Below are 19379 nucleotides of genomic sequence, written 5' to 3' on the forward strand. Positions count from 1 at the left end.
CTCCGTGGCGGGTCAAAGACCCTCTCTGGCCACCCGGCTTGCTTACGCCCTGTCACTCCTTCACTCCTGCCTCAGGCCGGGCGGGGCACGACGCCATGAGGCCTGGAGATGCTTCAGCGTGGCAGAGATGCGGGCTCGAGCCCCCCAGCTAAGTCCCATGCCAGGGCCGTCTCCCACAGCAGTGGAGTGGCTGGGACAGCCCAGGCGAGGCACCCGGTACCCGTGGGGGTGACGGCATAAAGGGAAATGCAGGCCATGCTGGGGCGAAGGAGCTCAGGTTTGTGCCTGGCCACCTCCTCCGTCACACTGCATACAACTCTTGGTGTGGCTTTGCAGAAGGAACATGTGGTTCTTCATGTGCCTGTGGCTAATGAAAGCTCTGTGTGCTGTCCCCCTGGGGCAGGGCCGTTTAGGGCCTGCGGAGTATTTAGGTACCACTCAGCTGCAGGTGGATGGGTAGAGGTTGCTCAGCTAGTCAGGCAAAAGCTACCTGCATCAACTGTGCTTCCTCAGCATGAGGAAAACAGTTTTTTGCTGTATAGTCTTGGCTTGAAGAGGGCTCAACTGTGTTTCCTCAGCATGAAGAAAATAGGTTTTTGCTGTATGGCCTTGGCTTGAAAAGGGCTCCTATTGAGGAGTGAGAGGCATGGGGATGGCTAGGGTCTAGGCACCAAACCAAGTTATTGGGGCTTTATACAGGCATGGTTTGGGGCTCACAAAAGCAGCAGAACATAGGACAAGGCATCCCAGCCTTTGTTTCTCCTCCATTGGTGCTAGTTTGGAAGGCCTGAGCCCGCTTCCTGTTCAGGCTTGGCTAAAGAGCAAGTATGTAAGCATTGCAGGGCAGGCATATCCCTCTGCAGAACTGTGTTCTGATTTGCACGCTATATAAAGTATTGAAAAAGAAGGGGGAGAAAGAAAGAGAGTAAGACAACATACCAAAAATGAAGTAAGAAGTAAAGTATCTATTTCAATCCAGAGAAACATGGACAAAGATGTTGGAGGATTAGACTTGAATGGCTCTGTGTAAGTCTGACAAAGAATTAAATGTATTTAGCCAGGTTAAGCAATGATAAACAGGGGACATGACAGACACAAGGATTTGAAGAGTCATAGGGCAACAGATTGCCAAAGGCAGTACTAGTGCCACTTTGTCTCCTTCTAAATGTCTTCTGCATCTTTGTTAAGATTTAAGAGTTTAGTTAAGACACTGCTAAGATTTTAGTTCCTATTGTAACTGGGTCAGTTCCCAGTCTGAAGTGGTTCTGGAGGGGACTCACTTCATACTTAGTGCATCATCTTCAGGAAGAAGTTATTTAAGATCATTATAGGAGAAACAGAACAGTAGGCATGTCTGCTTTAACAGCATTTTGACAATGTACTTTGAGAGACTGCAGCACCTTTCTGGAAGTGTATAGACAAGGCTGTATTTCAAGAGAGGCATTAATCTTAAAAACATTTTTGCATCAGTTAAACTCCAGAATAAATAATGTCAAGCATGTGTCAAGTTCTTCTCTGGGTCTGCTTGTTACCACCATTGTACAGCCTAACTATTCCATCAGCTTTTTTCACCTCCCTGCACCACCCCTCATCCCCAACCAGGATGATATTGCCCTTGTCAGAGTTCAAGTTACACATTTCAGCAGAACTGGACAATGTTTAGCCTTCAGATTCACATTATTGATTTGAAGTTCATGCTTAACAAATGGTCTCTCTTCTCCTTTAGTGTTTGTAGTGGACATCAGTAGAAATCAACATGTACCCCTGTGGGGAGAACAACAATCACTGAAGTGCTGTGAATTACAAAATGAAGGTGTTATTTTGTTTGGTTGGTTTTGGTGTGGTTTTGTTGTTTTTGTTTTTTTTTTTTAATAATTTCAACTTGATCCTGGTGTTAAAGGTCAGAAAAATCTACTGAAAACAGCTGAGCCTTGGAAGTAACAAGTTTTATTAAGCTCTGTCCTTTGAACTTTGCGAAAGAGCCCCATCTTTCCCTGGGTGCTATCCCTTTGCAACAGAAGGGACACCTAAAGATCATACAGCCTACACAGAAAGGTTCATCTGACCCTTAAGGCAACTAGGCAATCATCATGAGATGGGATTATTTCTTATGTAATTTGAGCCACTTAAGAATTAGCCATCTAATCTAAACTTTTTCTTAAGGCTTCCCCCATTGTCAGCACATACAGAGCAAGGAACCTGCAGAGAGCAGCCCACCAGTCTAATATGGTTATCTGTGAAAAAGTGGGAAGAATTGTCTTTCTTCCTATTGACCATAGCGAGTAGGCTGAGACTGAAAGTGGAGACTATAAAGCTCGCTTTTAAATAGGAATCCCATTAACATTGATAGAGTATAGCAATTTTCCTGCATTCCTATTTACTGATGAGGAGACTGATTAGAGAAAGTGAGTTGGGGAATGAGCCCTACAGAACCACTAAAATCGTTCATTCATAATTAGTCTATAAGGCTGTTGGCAACTAGTGCCACTGAAAGCAGTCTCCAAGGAATTATGTTTTGTAGGGACTGCATAGCTGGCTGCTGCCAGGTATGTGGAATACAAAGAAGGATTAAAAAAAACCCCTTTGTGTTTCTTTCCTGAGTTGTGCTTTGTGCTTAACCACAAACAAGGATTTGAGACTGTTTCTGCAAAGCTGAAAAATCACTGAGAAGTTGATAAACAAGTGGGGAAATATAACTGGCTTACCCACTTTCTGGGAGTTCATTTGTCAGCAATGCCCTTGTACTGATTCACTGTCTAGCAACATTCTGTGTGTTCAAACTAAGGGCTAGAGCATGTTGTGAGAGGCACAGAATATGGTGTGATTTGGAGAAGAATAACCAGAAGGCAAAGAATATTTTCTGAGAGCTCACTAACTATTTTTGACTGATAGCCTCAGCCATTATCACCAATTAACAAAATCCAGTCATCCTAGGTGCACAAAACTGAATTCACCTCCCTCTCATATTTCAACTATTCCTGTTAATATCAGCAGGACCGCATGGATAACTCCATGGATAATTTTATTTGATTGGCCAAACTTGAATGAAATGTTAAAGGTAAACCTGTTTTCACACTCAATTGCAACTTGAAAGGCTGAGCAAGCTGTGCATTTTATCACTCTATGGTTATGTATTTCATGCAGTTCTAGCTTTTCCTCTCAAAGAAAGATAAATTTGTTTCTAACAGGATTTTACCATTATTACAGATCTCATTTTAACCCCAGAGCTTTTTACTACTTAACTAGCTCAAATCCAGCAAGTTTCTTGTACAGACAAAAAGTGAATAAATACCTAGCCAAAGAAAACCCCCACAAACCAAAAAAGAGAGGAATAACCTTTTCATGAGACTGTCAAAAATCTCACCTGTACAATTGTAATGTGAGGTCTTGTCAAGGTGACATTGGCCAGATTGGGCAGAGGGAATCCTTTTGACAGTTTAGCTTAAAAAAAGACAAACTGATTTAGTTATGCATTGGAAAGATAATAAATATCTGCCCTTCAACAATCCTGTTTATCCAGAGATTTTTAGGTCATTTACAACAATTAACCTCTTAGTCTTCTCAAGCAACCCTGGGAGGTAGGTACAATGGTCATTTACCAATTGGGAAAAAGAATTACAGATTCTTTTCTCTTGGTAGAGTGTCACAGCCAAACCAAGACATTTCACATTCAACACCTTACATAGTCTGTGATTTGTCCCTAGTGACCTGGGGGATTGTTAATACAGCTCTAGCATCATTAAGAACCTGTTCCCATTTGTCTCCATTAATTAAGGAAGGTGAAGTTCATCCCAGTAAAGAGGACTGGTACAAAGCTATGTCTCCTTCCAGGGCCTTAAATAAGATTTATGAGAGGCAAGAGCCCTGTGCTGCTGTAATAAAGAGGAACACATTTCATATACAGTGGCCTCAAGCAGGTGTGCAGACTAGAGAGACTGATGCATCAGGGCCACCTTGAGTGAGGCAAAGGTAGATGAATTATGAGTTTCCAAGCCCCTTTTGTAGAACAGTGCCAGTGAGAGGGCATGCTTACACCCCTACAAATCAATCTCCCCCTTCCACTGCCTACTGGATGATGGTCATTTTCCACTCAAGTTAATGGGAACTGGAAAAACTTAAGCAGAAATTCAGTATAAGTTCCTAGAATCACTCACTCTGCTGGATGCTTGTAGTTTTTAGCTTAGAAATACAGCCTCACCATTAGCTGATGGAATGACTTCAGTCTGCAAAATGTAAGACAGGACGTTCTCCAGAAGCGAGATCTGTCACAGACAAGAAAACTGAGTTAGCCATCACTTCCTGATAGTGGTGGAACTGTCATGCCCTCCTGGATGGAGTTAGCAGGCTCATGTTCAACTTTCAGCTCTCATTTAGCCCAAAAGAGTCATAGGCTAAAGTGACCTTTGGATCTTAAGTCTTTGGAATGATGCAAAGGAAGCGGGATACAAAAAGCGGGATGCAAATGGCTCTGATCATGCTTGGACAACATTTTCATTTAAACTAGTCTATTTCATTTATTTATGAGATAATTTATCACCAATAGCAAAGCAGGACCAGAACAGTTTTAATTCTTTCTCCTCAGCTACTCAGAACTGATTGATTGCACTCAGAATTAAATGACTCTCTGCAGAGGCAGGGTTTTCCCCTGTAAGCCTACAACTGCACTATTTCAGGCACCTGAGACCAGTATTTTGGCTCCTATTCCCTGCTGTAATTCCAAGCATCTGTGATGAGCACCAGTCACAACATGGAGTACCTCTGTTGCAGTCATGCATGTGATCCCTTAGACAGCACGCTGCTCCATGTGCGGCTACAGTTCAGATTACTGCTGTGCAGAATGTGAATCACTGTTATGATTCAAGATCTCTCTCTGCTTACAGATATGATACACCAGTCAGGGAAACTACAGAATATCTCATTTTCAGAGCACTAACTTTCCCCAAAGAATATACTTTTAAGTCCACAACAGAGAGGTGGCTGCCAGAAGACAGGAAAAGAACCACCCAGGAATGAAACCAAATGATTCAGAAATGAAAATAAGACTTAACTGCTTACTCTTTAGCCTTGATATCACTAATATTCCTGGTTTGCATTTTCTATGTGCTTAAACTATCTGCTTACCTCAAAAAAGCCAACATTGGAGTGGGCTAGGGAGAACTGGAGCCTGAGAGAAAGAAATGAAACAAGATGAGTCACTAGAAAGGATAAACACACATTTTTCTAGTCATATGCAGTCACTGCTTCAGGCCTTAAGAAACATCTGTAAAGAGATTAGAATGGATATATTTTACACAGTGCATACTGCCTCAGAGAAAGAGGTGGTTTTCTTAGGGCTTTGCTGAGCATGCATGCAAAGGAGTATGCTAGAAGGGCTGTAGCCAGCATTATGAGTGCACTTCTCCCTCTGTGCTGTATTTTGGAAATCCTACTGACAATTGACTTTACCAGGGCTAGCATGAAGGACTTACAGGCTCTCAGATATTTTGCAAGGATCCTGGTACATCTGCATAATGCTCTGATGTGAGCCTTACCAGGCTGGGAAGAAAAATTCTGTTCATCATATGATAATGCTGCTGATGGCTGTGTTGCTAATGTCTCTGTTTCCAAATTCAAATACTTACTCAGTACATATTCAAATATCCAAACAAGTATTGAAAACATGATTTCTGAGTTTCCACAGAACCAGCATCCCAGCACACTCTATATTTTTCTCTCTGAATGTTGCTGCACAAGATGCTAGTAGCACTATCGTCCTTAAATTCTTAATATCTTTATGCCCTGATGAACTTTGCATATTCTGAACTCTATAACTGTTTTCCCAAGGGACTTTTGTGAAATCAGGGTCCCAGTTCCCAACTGTGAGGTCCTGGTATACAGAGCTTCTCTCTATAAAACATGGTATTTTAGATGTCTAAATGCCCAGGCCTCTGGTCTCCAGCTTTCTGACACTTGGGAGTTCCAGTGCCTTAGCTGGTGAATCTCTGCTATGAGAATATCAGTGCAGGGGAACTGCAGGGGTCCAGATTCTTTACTATGTCCTGGACCCCTCCACACTTCCCTACTTCCCTAGGGGGCTAGAAAGCAGTTGCATGTTGCCAGCTGGAAGGGGATGAGGGAAGCTCTCAGATGATTTATGGTCGTCATAACTGCCCTGCACACTTCATTTATCTAGCTCAGAGGGGAGAGTTGATGTCAGGAGCAGAGAATTCCAATGAGACCACTGCCCTGCAGCAATCCACAGCTGGTGGGCACTCCCTTGGGGACTGCAGCAGTTGTCACAGAGAAGCTTCCTGACTTCTCTAAACTGTACAAGTACAGCCACACAGAGAATCAGAGAATCTAGTGCACATGAACTCACCAGGGAAACACATTCATTAAATTATGGTTATCTGATCATGTGCCTAAACTGCTAATGTTTGGATTGCCAGCACGTCCAGATGGCTGGAAATCCTTTCTGTCCCAGGTTGAATTACCTGTTCAAACATAGTGAGCCCATCAATTTCTGGTCAAATATATTCAGAGCAATGCTGGTGTTGGCTGCCTGCAGAAGAAAGAAACCATTGGTTATCAGACACAAAAAAACAGGACCCTTGTGGTGAATTAGTCACAAATACAGAAATACCACCTTCCCAGTTATGTACAGAAGCTGTTTCATTTAGATGCAACTTTCTCCCTAGCCCATGGTCCATGCAGGGCTGCACAGAGTAAAGGTCTGCTTATCTGAATGGCACTGACAAGAGCCGAAATGTGGGTAATGAGATTTCACTAATCAAAGACATTTTCAGTTAAACGAACAAGTTGCCAAGAGGCATGACTCATGCCTGCAGAATTGTCATTCCAGAGAACAATACCTTGGTTAATCAGTCACTATATGTTTGGATTTTTGTCCATCTATAGAAAAATATTCTTTGCCATAGAAATGTCTTATAGGTTAAGTGAGGCCACATAGGCACCACCTGTGACTAACGGGAATCTGCATAGTTAAGTACTAGAAATCTGGCACTTTGTTTCTTGTACAGAGTTTTAACAGAAGCAATGAACAAACGTATTTAACCCCGAGTTAAACATCACCTTGTTTGTTGTACTTACTGTGTTTATTGTGAACAACAACTGGGTGGTTGAGTCTGGCAGAACAGCAAACACCTCCATGGACCCCTGAATCTCTATTGTGAAGGAATCTTGCTCTAAGCTGATGATAGGTATTTCAGTGGCCATTAACTTCAACACCACTGGATAGGGTGTAACTGAATATTTGGCTACCTGTAAGGTTCCAAGACAAAAAAAAAAAAAAAAAAGACAGAAAAATGCTTTTATTGTAGAACAGATGAGAATACTGCATTTTCTCATTCTTGAAGCAATCATTTTGGAGTAATTCCTTAAGATGAGGTTAAGGACAGCTGCTAAGATAAGATTCTTTCAAGCAAGCAGGAAGTAGAAGTTTTGTGTGGTGATAAATTAACAGTCTTGGCCACATTAGGAATGCAGTGGAAAGTTCCTTCCACTCTAGGAATATGATTTCTTCTATATCACTTTGAGAGAAATTAAATACTTGTTTGTGAACATAGGAAAGGAATGGATCATGAATGTGACATTTAAGTCACACAATAAAAGAGCTCAGGAGTCATTACCTTTGAGATTCACACATCTCATGAGACAGGTTCCTCCTCTGGACTGTCCTCAGAAGAGCCTCACTCTGTGCATTGCCTGAAGAGCAAGTAGGCTCACCAAGTTCATAACTTAGAATAGAGGGGCTGAAATATTAGCATCAATGCTCATGGCATTTTACAGAGGAGACCATATGATGATTGCCCTTGGAGCATCCTTAGATTTCTGAGGGAGAGAGGAACTTAATATCATCTGGGAAGCAATCAAGGATGTGAAATTCTTCGAACCATGAGTTTGATTTCATCCAGCCTCAGCAGGCAGTTTTCTAAGAGTTTGTGGAAGTAATGACACTCACCTCAGGGATGATACTGCCAAATATCTCTGTGCTTATATTAAAATAGCTGCAAGTCTGGAGAAAGAAAGAAAAAAAGGATAAAAGAGTTTACCAGATTTGACCTTCAATGTCAATTTTAGTTTAAATGCATTACTACTGTAATTTCAATGAATGTTTGATATGTTTGATTCCATACCTTTTGTTCTCAGAAACATTCTTAAGGGACTAAGTATACCTAAAGTTGGTTCCCAATAATATATGCCAAAATACTTCCTGGGGAAGAAAATGCTTAATATCATTATAGTTTAGGCTGCAATCTATAGGTTTTGGGATTTACTGAACCTCCTGGAGACAGGCTAGTCAAGTCTGCCAGCCTCTAAGCCACAGCTACTGTACTTAGACATATGCTTTGCTTCTATGACCCCTGTAGTACTTTCAGTCTGTAAAGACCCCTCAGAAAACAGCCACTGAGGCTGCTAAATTACCCAGAGTAGATCCTTTGTTCATGTCAGAAAAGTCTACGTCTGAGGTCTACAAAAACCTCCCTTTTTGTAGCAAAATTGCCAGTATTTAATACCCCTGGCTGTGGCCTGAGGCATCTATATAAAGCATAAATAAAAGAACATAACAAAACCCTAGTATTTATGATCTACTGTCTCAGGACTTTGCAGGCCAATTAGCAGCTTTATACGGTCACGTACTGACAACTGGTAGTCAAAGCCCCAATCTTGGATGACCTGAACCACTCTGACCCCATTCCTCTGTGTTCTACTCACCTCTTCTGCAATGGTGATGTTGAAGGCCCCTGCAGTGTAGTAAGCAAATGAGAAGGTCTGAAAGAAATACTCAGAGAAGGCAAGGTAGAGCATGGAGTTGCTTTGGTTTGGGATAGTGAAGGGAGCTGCCACATAGGGAAGGCCAGTATACTTTCCAGCTGGATAGACTATCCCCTGAAAGTTATTGTCAGAGATAAAAATCAGACTCAAAATATGACTTTAACGTGACTGCAGACAATTAATGCTACTTTCCCTTTCTTCGCTTAAGCTATTCATTTGGTGTATGACTACATAGGCTTTGTAGACCTGTAGACTGAGGACTTGGTGCTTTCAAGTAGGTGGTGAACACAAGTTCCAGAGACTGGACATCTTCACAGACAACACCCAAGATCTGTCTTCTGAGACACTCATCACCTACTGAAGACAGTCTACCACCTCAGAAAACAAAGCCTCTAAATTAAAGATCTACATATGGCATAAAGAGCATGACTAAGGGTCCTCCTTATTGAAGAGCCTTACTTTCTTCTTTCCCCATCTCCAGGAATTTAAATCTGAGAACTGCTGCCTAGAGCTATCCAATTACAAAATTGATCTCTAAATGCAGATGTCTTTCTAGGTCAAGATCAGCACCTTATTCTACCCAGAAGCAAATTGGTAACTTGTGCAGACAAAATAATGCCTATGAGGGAAAGGAAAGTTATATCAGACAATCCTAAAAACACCTATATTTTGCACAACCCACGATATTAGCCAAGATTTACAGATCTAATACTCCCAAATGCCTCCAGATTAAACAAAAAGGTAAAACTGATTTAAAGTGATGAAGTCACTCAGAGGTTAAGAATTTTTCATATCCCTTTTATTAGTCCCCCCTTTCTGTTTGATCTCAAATGTATTCTGTGTGTCTTTACTTTCTCAAGTCCTCCCCATCTACCTCTGAATTTATGTTGCCTTTTAAGGACTATCAAAACACTTCCAAAGTGGTGAGTCACTTTACCCATGACCTTCCCATTCAACCCTCACTTGCTGGATTTAACAGTTACTTGCTTTGTATTTTCCCCCATGTTGCATCTTATGTGGCAGAGTAGCTCTTGTAAACAGCCATGACGTTACCTCTTTAGTCTACCTCAAGTCCCTGCTTAAAATCTAGTTGCTACAATACCCAGAAGAGCTTGACAGCAGCTGCAGAGCTGGTGTGACGAGATCAGTGTCTGCCATACTGATAGATAATAGCTTTTTGTTCCTTTGTGTTTCCACCTCTTATTTCCCTGTTGCCTCTTGTTAATACTTGTTAATTTAGAAGATCTTTGTGACAAGACTGTCATTTTGTTCACCCTTTGTAGAGCACCTAGCACAAGGCATCTTAAACTTAATTAAGGATCTTAGATACTATGATGATAACTATCCTCAACCAAATCACCTTACACAGAATGACAATCAAGTCATTCTAGAATTAGGAACTAGTCTGATTTTAGTTTCAATATATAAGGAGATTTTTTTTTCCTTTATTTGAAAGAAACTTTCAGGCCTTCAAACTCAGCAGTACTCCTGGGGCTCCCATGCTTTTTCAAGGGTCTTCAAGGTGCCAGAGGCTTAATTCTTGCTCCTATAGTCTTGCTCTTTCTTTTCCTCTCTCATCTGACAGCAGACGCATCTAGGTAGTGCAATGTGTAGAAATCTTCTGCTGACTGACTGAAGAAGTCTCAGTTATTAACAGCGAGAGAAGGATGAAGTTGAATACCTTTTTTCTCTCCTTTCCCTTCTTCTTTTTTCTTCTAAGTTTCTTAGTCAACTTTTACTGCTCTATTTGCTATAACCAACTCAACAGCAATTAAAAAAGGATGTGGCTTTTAAATAATTAATTTTACAACAGGATTGTTAAAAATTATTACAATAACAAATACAATAGTGCTTTGAAATGTCTGTCTTCTCAGATACTGAGTCTTAATGTTCAGAACAGCAATCATGTTCATCCTAGAAAGTGGATCATACAATAATAAAACCCACAGAAATCTTGGCAAATAGCACTACAGGCAATTACCTTTAAGTCCAGGTCAATGAATGGTTGGAATACTGCTGGCAAGCTATTTAAGGTGTAGTCTACCTCAGCCAAATCATCAATCGGCATTAGGACTGTAAGGGTGGTAGATAAGGCAAAATACCCAATATTACAAAAAGCATGGAAAGAATTTTATGTATACTTAAAACTAAGTCAGTTCCTGAAGGAGAATGACACAAGTTGTTCCAAAGAGTAGTGAAAAACATAAGCAGGGACCTCCTAATATGCATTCTGACCTATGGTGCTTTAAAGGTGCCAGTAGAAACATCATGACTTCTTTAGTTTGTCTAGTGTTTTCTAATTGTGGACAAGTAAATTTGGTCTAACCAAAAAAAGGAAATGGTCAGATCAGTGCTTCAGGGCATAAGGATGTGTTGCGATTTCTTGTCAACCATTTCTGAGAGCATCCAGAGTGCCTCTAACAAATACTCTCCCAGAAGGGTGGGTGCCTGATCTGCTTAGGTACTTGTGTTTTGCACATGGTATCTGCCCAACACTTTGGGTGTCTTAAACACCTGCAAATCTAACCCAAAATGGTTAATTGAAAAGCTTTTTCATAAAGGACCTTTTTCATTTTGCCTTTGGCAAGTCTGATAAATAGGTAAGTAAAACTTAAATTTCCAGGCAGGCTAGGAGGGCAGGCTTGTAAAGTGTTATGTGTGCAGGAGAACTCAGAGCATGGGAGGGAAGGGAAAACTGCCTTAGCATCAGTGCTGCATGGCCTCTTAAGTGGCATTTCTGAAGTGCACACTGCCACATTTGCAAGTTATAAGTCGCTCCCAAGTCCTTGGCTTCTAATAAATATCCTTTTCTGTCCAAGGACCACTCCCTTTATTTAACTGTGGTCCTGTAAGCAAGGGAGCACAAAGATCTGCTTCTGGAGGCTTCACTGACCAGCTGCTGTTAAGGAAGTTGCAGAATTTCACTCAACAGGAGGGAGAAAGCAGAAGGAAAAGATATCACTAGTGACTCACTATTCAGTGATTGGAGGTCCTCATTTATCAGTTGGATTCCAGATCTGATGTTGGGACATGACTGTATAAAAGCACACTCAAGTTATGGCCTGATTAGCATGGATCTGTAAGCACCCCTTACCTGGGTGCTAGCAAATCTTTCTGCTTATGTGACACACATTGCAACATTCTGGTTGTTAAAATGCCTAAACTAGCTTTTCTTCAGTTAACTGGCTCCCCCAAGGTTTCTGCTTGGTGTAATGTAAGCACATCCTATGTCAGAGCTGCCTTTAGGCAGGGAAGTGAGAAGTTGTCAAAGGCAGCCTGATGGGGATGACAAAACCACAGCCTTAGTAGTACAAGGAGGCAGAGATCTCACATTGGTCTCACAGGAGATCTTTGTCCTGGGGCAGAATCACAGCCATCTCAGGCTCTGTCTCCTCTCAGAGGCCCTGGACAGGTTGTCATCAGAACTACGTACCTCTGATATGGTGAAGTTTATGTCATACTATCAGGTGATGTAGTACAACATCTCTATGCATCACCCAATGTATGTTTTGTCTGCTGAGTATAAAAATTACCCCAAACCCAGGATGCCTGTAGGTACAGAGACTTATTCTGCACTGGAATGGGGAATTACATTTTCCAGCCCTACTGCTGCCTTGGTTGAACCTAGCTGTGGGCTCATCAATATCTAGGCCATGAACTTGGCCCTTTATCTGGAAGCATTTCTGGCTGGCAAAATGGAGACTCTGCTGATTAGACCAGAATAGGACTATATTATTTTTCTAGTTCTTCCTTTGCCAAGTTCACAATACTGACCTGTGAAAGTCATATTCCTTAAACCCCTCCCCTACACAATTTGAAAGGCTTACATTAGTGACCAAGCTCCTGTGAATGGGTTTCTTCAGATACTTGATAAAGAAGTTATGCAGGAAGCTAGAGGAAAGGAAGAAAGCAATTAATGGGTTGAGTGCTACAGTCATTAATAGGAAATCAGCTATCTCTGCAGAACATGAATTTAATGGCCTCTGAGGGTGATATTCTAGTACACAAGGGAGCTTTCTGAAATGTAACAACTATCAGAGACCCACCATCTAAAAGGAGATAATTTCACCACTAGGCATCTTGGCAATTAGCCTGGGTAGATTCATCTTTATGAATAAGGAATTCTTCATTTTACCACCATCACATATGTACAACCAGAGAATAAATAAGTAGTCTCTACCCTAGGAACTTCCAATACAAGTGAAAACAAGCAAACAAACAAAACCCCAAACCTAAAACCAGGTGACAAGGGTTGTATTCAGACAGTGGGAGAAGTACAAGAAAACAATGAAATAGTGTTGCACTGGGTTGTAACTAGAGGCACAACAGATAGCGGTCTGGTTCTGTTCAGTTTTGATAGCACTGTGACTAGAAATACTTAAAGCACAGTACAAGAAAGTAACTTCTACCTAGAGCTGAAGAGTAGAGTAGTATTTGGAAAGAACTGAGTGCTGAAGATGCACAAGGGATTGTTTGATCTGACCAGAACTGCTGTGTTTATCTTCTACTCAAGGGACAGTGTACACAAGGACGATGGTCAAATTTGGCCACCATAACACTGGATTAGGGCCCCGATTCTCACTTGTGGTGCCTGTAGATGCCAAAATCAGTGCCCTATTTTGTGAAGTTGTCTTTGTGCCATTCACTGAGAATTATTTTTCTCCCAGAGTACATACAGATCTTTTCCACTTACCCACTTTTTCCATTCAACTTGATGTCTATATCACCAGAAGTTGTCTGGCAGCTGGTAAATGATATTGATGTATGATTCATATTATCCAGGGATGTTGAAAAGAGTGCAGTAACAAACACCTTTGAAATGTACGCTGTGCTTCTTCCACTGTCTTTGCTGTATAAAGTAAAATAAAGAAATAACTGAAAAAAGCTGTTCTTAATAAATGTTCAAGGCTCAATTAATTCTTAAATGGACTCATTTCTGTTCCCTGAAGATGAAGCTGTTTATCTGAATACTTTTTATTGCTTTGATTATAATGAAAATAGGTTCTAATGTCTGCAAAGAATCAAGTATTCTACCCAGATTTCCAGCTTGGAGTTTTGGAAAATGATGAATTTGGGAAAGTAGATAATTCCCTATTGTAAAGTATTTTGTTCCAGTTACCAGACCTGTACCCACAGCAGAGGGAACTGGGATATACTTGATATAAGATAGGGCAAGAGAGCTGTATTGGGATCTAATCTATTGGTGTCTGTCACATGTCAGGGCCCAGAGTGCCCCAATGGGCATAGTGCCCTCTTCCCCACCCCTCCCAAGACCAGCTCCAGTATGGTGAAGCTGTGTTATTTTGGATCAAGTTGTTCATAACTTGGTTGTGAGAAAGAGCTGTTAAAAGCCTCATTGGGGGTCTCTATCCTTGGTTTATGAACTGCATTGGTGCTCAGGCCTTTGCTCAAACTATGTTGTAGGTATATCTATAGGTGACCTTGTACCTAGTTAATCTTGACAGTGCTCTGCTGGCTGGACGTCCTGGCTTTGCCCCAGACATGCCTCTTCTCTATGGACTTGCCTGGCAGCCTGGACTGCTGGCTGTTCCTGGTCACTGCCACTAACCTGCTCTGCATGCCTGTCTTTGGTACTTACCAGTGAGGGCACTGCCCCTTGCCATGCCATAACCCTCAGCTCCCGGGTCCCCTCCCCTTGCAAGTGGCCATCCCTGCTGCTCCTGACAGCAGAAGCTCAGAAGTGCACATCAGAGACTGTTGTAATTCAGTCAATTTAGCAATATGGGTAATGTCAGTTGTGGGGAAGAGGAGAAGGGATTTCTTTCCTCTGAAACAGCCTTGGACTAGGAAGGTGTGGAGACTGCTCTAAGGATATTGGTATTTCCTTGTCTATTTTCCATCAGCTTTTGAACTGTATCTCTTGGAGGCATAGCACAGGGTTTCTAACAGTGTAGCTACACTGTGAGGGTTTATTTTGCTGGACTGTGATTCACCATACTACAATTTTTCTAAATGTGTTATTAGCTCGCAGGCTGTACAAGGACAGCATTCAGCTAGAGCATCAATCCTTTACTATTTGTAGATGGGCTTCTCAACCATGGATTTTTTATCAGTGCTCATGGCTGAGGGGGCAGGGGTTGTCTCCCACCAGCAGACCTGTTGAGAAAGACCAATCTGTCCTCCTATGTTATTGCTACTAGCTGTTAGAGAGCACCTTTGCCATGAAAAGGTCACAAAAAATACTAAAAACTTTGCATTCTTATCTTTATATTCTCCATCAAGAAAAATCCCAGGACACATGAGGCTGTACGTACAACATCCAGGTCCTTATGTTCCAGTTCATATTGATGGTTAAAGAAGCATTTCGAATCACCAGTTTTATCCCAGTCCCAGGTATGAGGGAGATGGAAGCACTGGGGAGTTCAACAGCAGTGACATGTATTCTAGAGCATGAGGGAGATAAGGGGTAGAAAAGAAAAAGTTTGTATTTCAAAGACAGGGTGAACACAAAACAAGATTCAAATTTCAGTCAAACATAAATAGCCCCCAGAGAGAATACTTACCTTGAGATGTTGTATTTGACATTACCAAGCCCAAATTTCTCATAGCCACTCAAATCAGGGAAATGCTCCTTCTCCATATTCTGCTTCAGGATTTCCATCCCAACCTCCTTGGCTATAGGAAGACATTGATCAGTTCAGTTCCCTTTGATACTGCCTGGGAGGTTAGTTATGTGCTTCTGGCTTAGGAGATAGTATGGACACAGAGTCAGAAAGAAGACACCCAGCAGTGCTATTCCAGATCTCACTCCTAGTCATGGCAAGAGTTGAACTTACTGATTCAATATCTGAAATCAAATGAACCTTGATATGATGTACAATGCTGTCAAGCAGCTTACTGTATCTGCTATATTATGCTCTTAAACTTTTCTTTTCTTTATAGCCTGTGATCACGTCATTTTCTTCCACTGCTTTTGCTTCCCAGGATGTCTGTAATACCAGGATTCAATGCAATACCACCACCAGATCCTGAAAACATCACACATACCATATTCCAATCCCTTCTGAGTGATCCTCACTTTGAGTCCAGGGTTGGCGTTGAGTTGCCCACTGAGCAAACTTAAGAGGAGAAGAGAATAGCAAATCTTCACCATTTTCCTGTTTTTTTTTACAGGACCTGTTAATAAATATTTATAATGATAGTAGAAGTTCATGCTATGTCACACAGTGGCTGTACTCCTTTTTCCCTCCCTGGAGTGAGCTGTTCTAACACCAGCTTTCCCTCCAGAATGGACGAAGTGGAAAGCCCAGCAACTGTGGAAGAGAGGACTTGTTCTGCACAGACTGTTAGAGAAAATAGAACTCCTTGGGGTAGAGGAGAAGAGTCAGCCTATATTCACTGTCATAGGGAGTGGAAAAAGCACTTAGGATACATCCTCCTGGACAAACCCTGTTGAAAGGGAAGTGGCACTGAATTTTTAGGCTTTTTTTTTCCTCTAGTTAGTGAAATAAGTAGCTTATTTTTCCCAAAATGTATGGAGCTCTCAGTGCCTCCTGGTGATTCAACAGTCATCACTGGGTGAGAGCACTCTGGAAAACCTGATCAGCTCATTTAGTTATAGGCATAGATACCCCCACTTCAGAAACCACTTACTAAGATCTTAACCACAACTTTGAGAAACCTTTTATGTTCCCTCCCAACAGTCAAAAAAGAAAATATTTTTTTGCCAGCAGACAATGTTTTTGTATCCCCTAGTCTGCATGTAAATAAATGTGTTAAGTTTTATCAAAAAACTCCTTGCAAACTTCACGGTCCCATGGATGTTTATTTTTGCTTTTTTCATTCCCATTAAACCACTTTTTTGCCTATGAAGAACCATAGCCTAGATTTCCATTCACAGATAGGGACCAGTGTTCAAAGTATTTTATAAGAACAAAATATTAAAGGCAACGTAAGTGCCTTTACTAATAACTTACATATTATTGCTAGTCTCTTGTGTCCTTTAACTTGTTTGGGCTCATCAGCAATGAACTCCACTATTTTATCATGTCCTTTCAGAAAATTTTAAGGGGATACTCATAGCCTGGGACAGTAACTTAACGTCCAGGATAAAAAAAAAAAAAATCATTTATCATTCACAGAAGGTTGCCTTTCCCCAATATACTTGACTGGGGCTGTTTTTGTTTAATTAGAGCCATTGAAAAGTTATGTCTCATCCAGGACAGTCATATTTATAGTGGAGAAGGATACATCCCACCTATCTTAAAACAAATTGCCCTTCGGGAAGTGCTCATCTTCCTTCTGTAACTACAGGATTCAATGTCTAACTCTGAGGTGGGTCAAGGTAGGTAAGCTGAACCTATAACAGTTATATGTATATTTTGTGCCAGTGGTGATCAATCACTGGATGATTGTGGGGTGATCCTTCAATTAATGGGGACCACACACTGTGTGGTCATTCTTCACATAGAGAACTTGCTCCTAAAGACACAGATGCCTTCTGAAAGACACCCATCTTCTGGATGACACCAACAAGTAACTTGTTAACCAGAGACAATTTACTTTCTGACAGTAAGTACTGCTAATGTCAGCTTTTCTATAACACTGTGAGCAAGACCTGTCACTCTCTTTGACAGCATGAAAAAAAATAACATCACACACATCCTCCCCCCAAAAAACCCAAACCAAGCAGAAGCCCACAATAAAGAAAAGCTATGGATGGCACCACTGACCAGCTATGCAGTGGATGATCACTTGGGTCTCCCTACCTTCTCATGCATGTCACACAACAGTCCTCAGTGGTGCTACAGGATTTACCATAAGGGTAGTGAATGAGTGAAGCAAATTCCCATCCCAGGGACTTCTGTAACTGGATTTAAATTGAGATGGAGCTACGCTGTATGAACCACAGTCTGCATGTAGTGTGAAAGTCAGAAGCTGTTGCTGCCAGCAAGGTCTCCCGAGGAGAGTGGGAAAAGCCACCTTAATGGAGAATATTAAAACCAAACTGGACAAAATCAGAGAATGGTTTTGGTTTTTTCCACTCAAAGCTGGGAACAGTCCTATCTGGAGTTATCTGTCATCTGAGGTTGACAGTGTGAATGGCAAACATGTCACATTATTACGGTTTTTCTTATTGCCAGCTACTACACTGCAGTGCAGACAGCTGAAAATACATGAAAGTGTCTTTTCTAGCATTATGTTTATGTAAAAAATGTCTTTAGTTACCACAGGACTGTTGGAGAGCCGATATGAAACCATCTAGAAACAGACAATTGCCTCTCTCCCAATACCTGAAAAATTGTTTTGATGTTGCTGCACCTTTCACTAGCTGTTTCGTTATCAGATGTAACAATATACCTCAAACCTCTCAAATATTTTCAGTCACAATCACAATTTAAGCAAACTGCAAAGTTATGAGGTGACATTGACAATTTTTGTGCAACAATTTCCAGTAAACCCACAGAACACCTTTGCCTTTTAGTAAGACTAATACTTTCTTTTTAATTTTAACTGACAGAAATTGAGAAGTGAAAGAAACACACCAAGAAGGTGTCAACATCAAGAAAGAACCAAAACAAAGTACTGGAAGGAAAATGTCATTGACATAGTTCTCATAATTTAAAATCTCAAAGTTCAGCAAGATTTAGCTACATCTATCTCTTCCCAGCAAAGCCACTCTACAACAAAGAATAATCACAACATGTTTGTTACCATACCTCTCCTCCAAAGAGAAGACCCTTGCTGTACTAGACCACAGACAGGGCTAAGGATGCCGCAGGGAAAACCCACTGCAGCCACAATCCTGTCTTTTAAAGGAAAGAGCTGTGAGCTTGAAGAGAGCCAATTGCCACCACCTTCAGCAGTATCACACAGGGAGTGGCCTCTCTGGTAATCGTCCCAAATGATTTTGGGTGTCCCAGGTTAAATCTGTCACTCTAATTTCATTTAAGGACTAAGCAGAGGGCAGTGTAAACTGTTGGATGGGGGTGCTCAGGTGCTAGGATGCTGAGCTTGGGGTGATATGCTGCCTTTGTGGCATACCATTTCAGCACTGACTTTTCAGGTGGACCTGAGAGGACTGATACTCATAGCCATGTCTGCATTGTGAAACAAATACATGAATGTGCCATTGATAGGAAGAACAGATGGAAAAAAACTGTCTAGGCCCATCTGTTCTGAAATTACTCAGGCTACAGAAAACCATAAATTATATAGTATTTACATTATAGTATATATATATGGTGCAAATATATAGTATCAAGTGCTTGTAGTCAATATTTTCTATTTCTTCTTCTTGCTTATCCAGTTAACCAGTACTTTAGCTAATCAGTACTACTTGGCTTGTCAAAGAGGTGATTTAATCAATTAGCTTGCATGTAAACCAAGCAAATTCCCTCAGGCATGGAGCACTTGCTGGACAAACTGAGTCACTTCATTGTGCAATCCATGAATAGAAAAGGGTAGAGACATTTGTTTGTCAGTCAATAGATACTCATACTTTACACAGATTTAACATTCACCACAAGGAGTCACATGCATAATAATTTAATTATTTGTATCTCTGGCAACTGAGGAGGAATAAAAATCACACCCTCAGTTACGTAAACCTCTCCTTCAAATTTTTTGCAGAAGTTCTGCAG

The 19379-nt window shown here is 41.2% G+C and overlaps 1 protein-coding gene across 1 annotated transcript in view; it reads right to left on the minus strand.

Annotated features, from left to right (window-relative positions):
• Nucleotides 1–945: 945 nt before the first annotated feature.
• BPIFC (BPI fold containing family C) overlaps nt 946–19379 on the minus strand; it is a 47747-nt gene continuing 29313 nt past the window's right edge. Inside the window, exons 11-24 of the mRNA XM_074826489.1 lie at nt 15300–15411; nt 15051–15179; nt 13469–13624; nt 12603–12666; nt 11749–11809; nt 10757–10848; nt 8716–8889; nt 7961–8014; nt 7090–7260; nt 6474–6541; nt 5122–5164; nt 4199–4262; nt 3365–3441; nt 946–1764 (exon numbers count right to left, since the gene is read on the minus strand). Coding sequence (XP_074682590.1) covers nt 1723–1764; nt 3365–3441; nt 4199–4262; nt 5122–5164; nt 6474–6541; nt 7090–7260; nt 7961–8014; nt 8716–8889; nt 10757–10848; nt 11749–11809; nt 12603–12666; nt 13469–13624; nt 15051–15179; nt 15300–15411 — 1307 coding nt within the window. The 3' untranslated portion in view covers nt 946–1722. The remainder of the gene's footprint in view (nt 1765–3364; nt 3442–4198; nt 4263–5121; nt 5165–6473; nt 6542–7089; nt 7261–7960; nt 8015–8715; nt 8890–10756; nt 10849–11748; nt 11810–12602; nt 12667–13468; nt 13625–15050; nt 15180–15299; nt 15412–19379) is intronic.

This window comes from Strix aluco, chromosome 5, assembly GCF_031877795.1.
Source record: "Strix aluco isolate bStrAlu1 chromosome 5, bStrAlu1.hap1, whole genome shotgun sequence".
In the NCBI taxonomy this organism is placed as follows: Eukaryota; Metazoa; Chordata; class Aves; order Strigiformes; family Strigidae; genus Strix; species Strix aluco.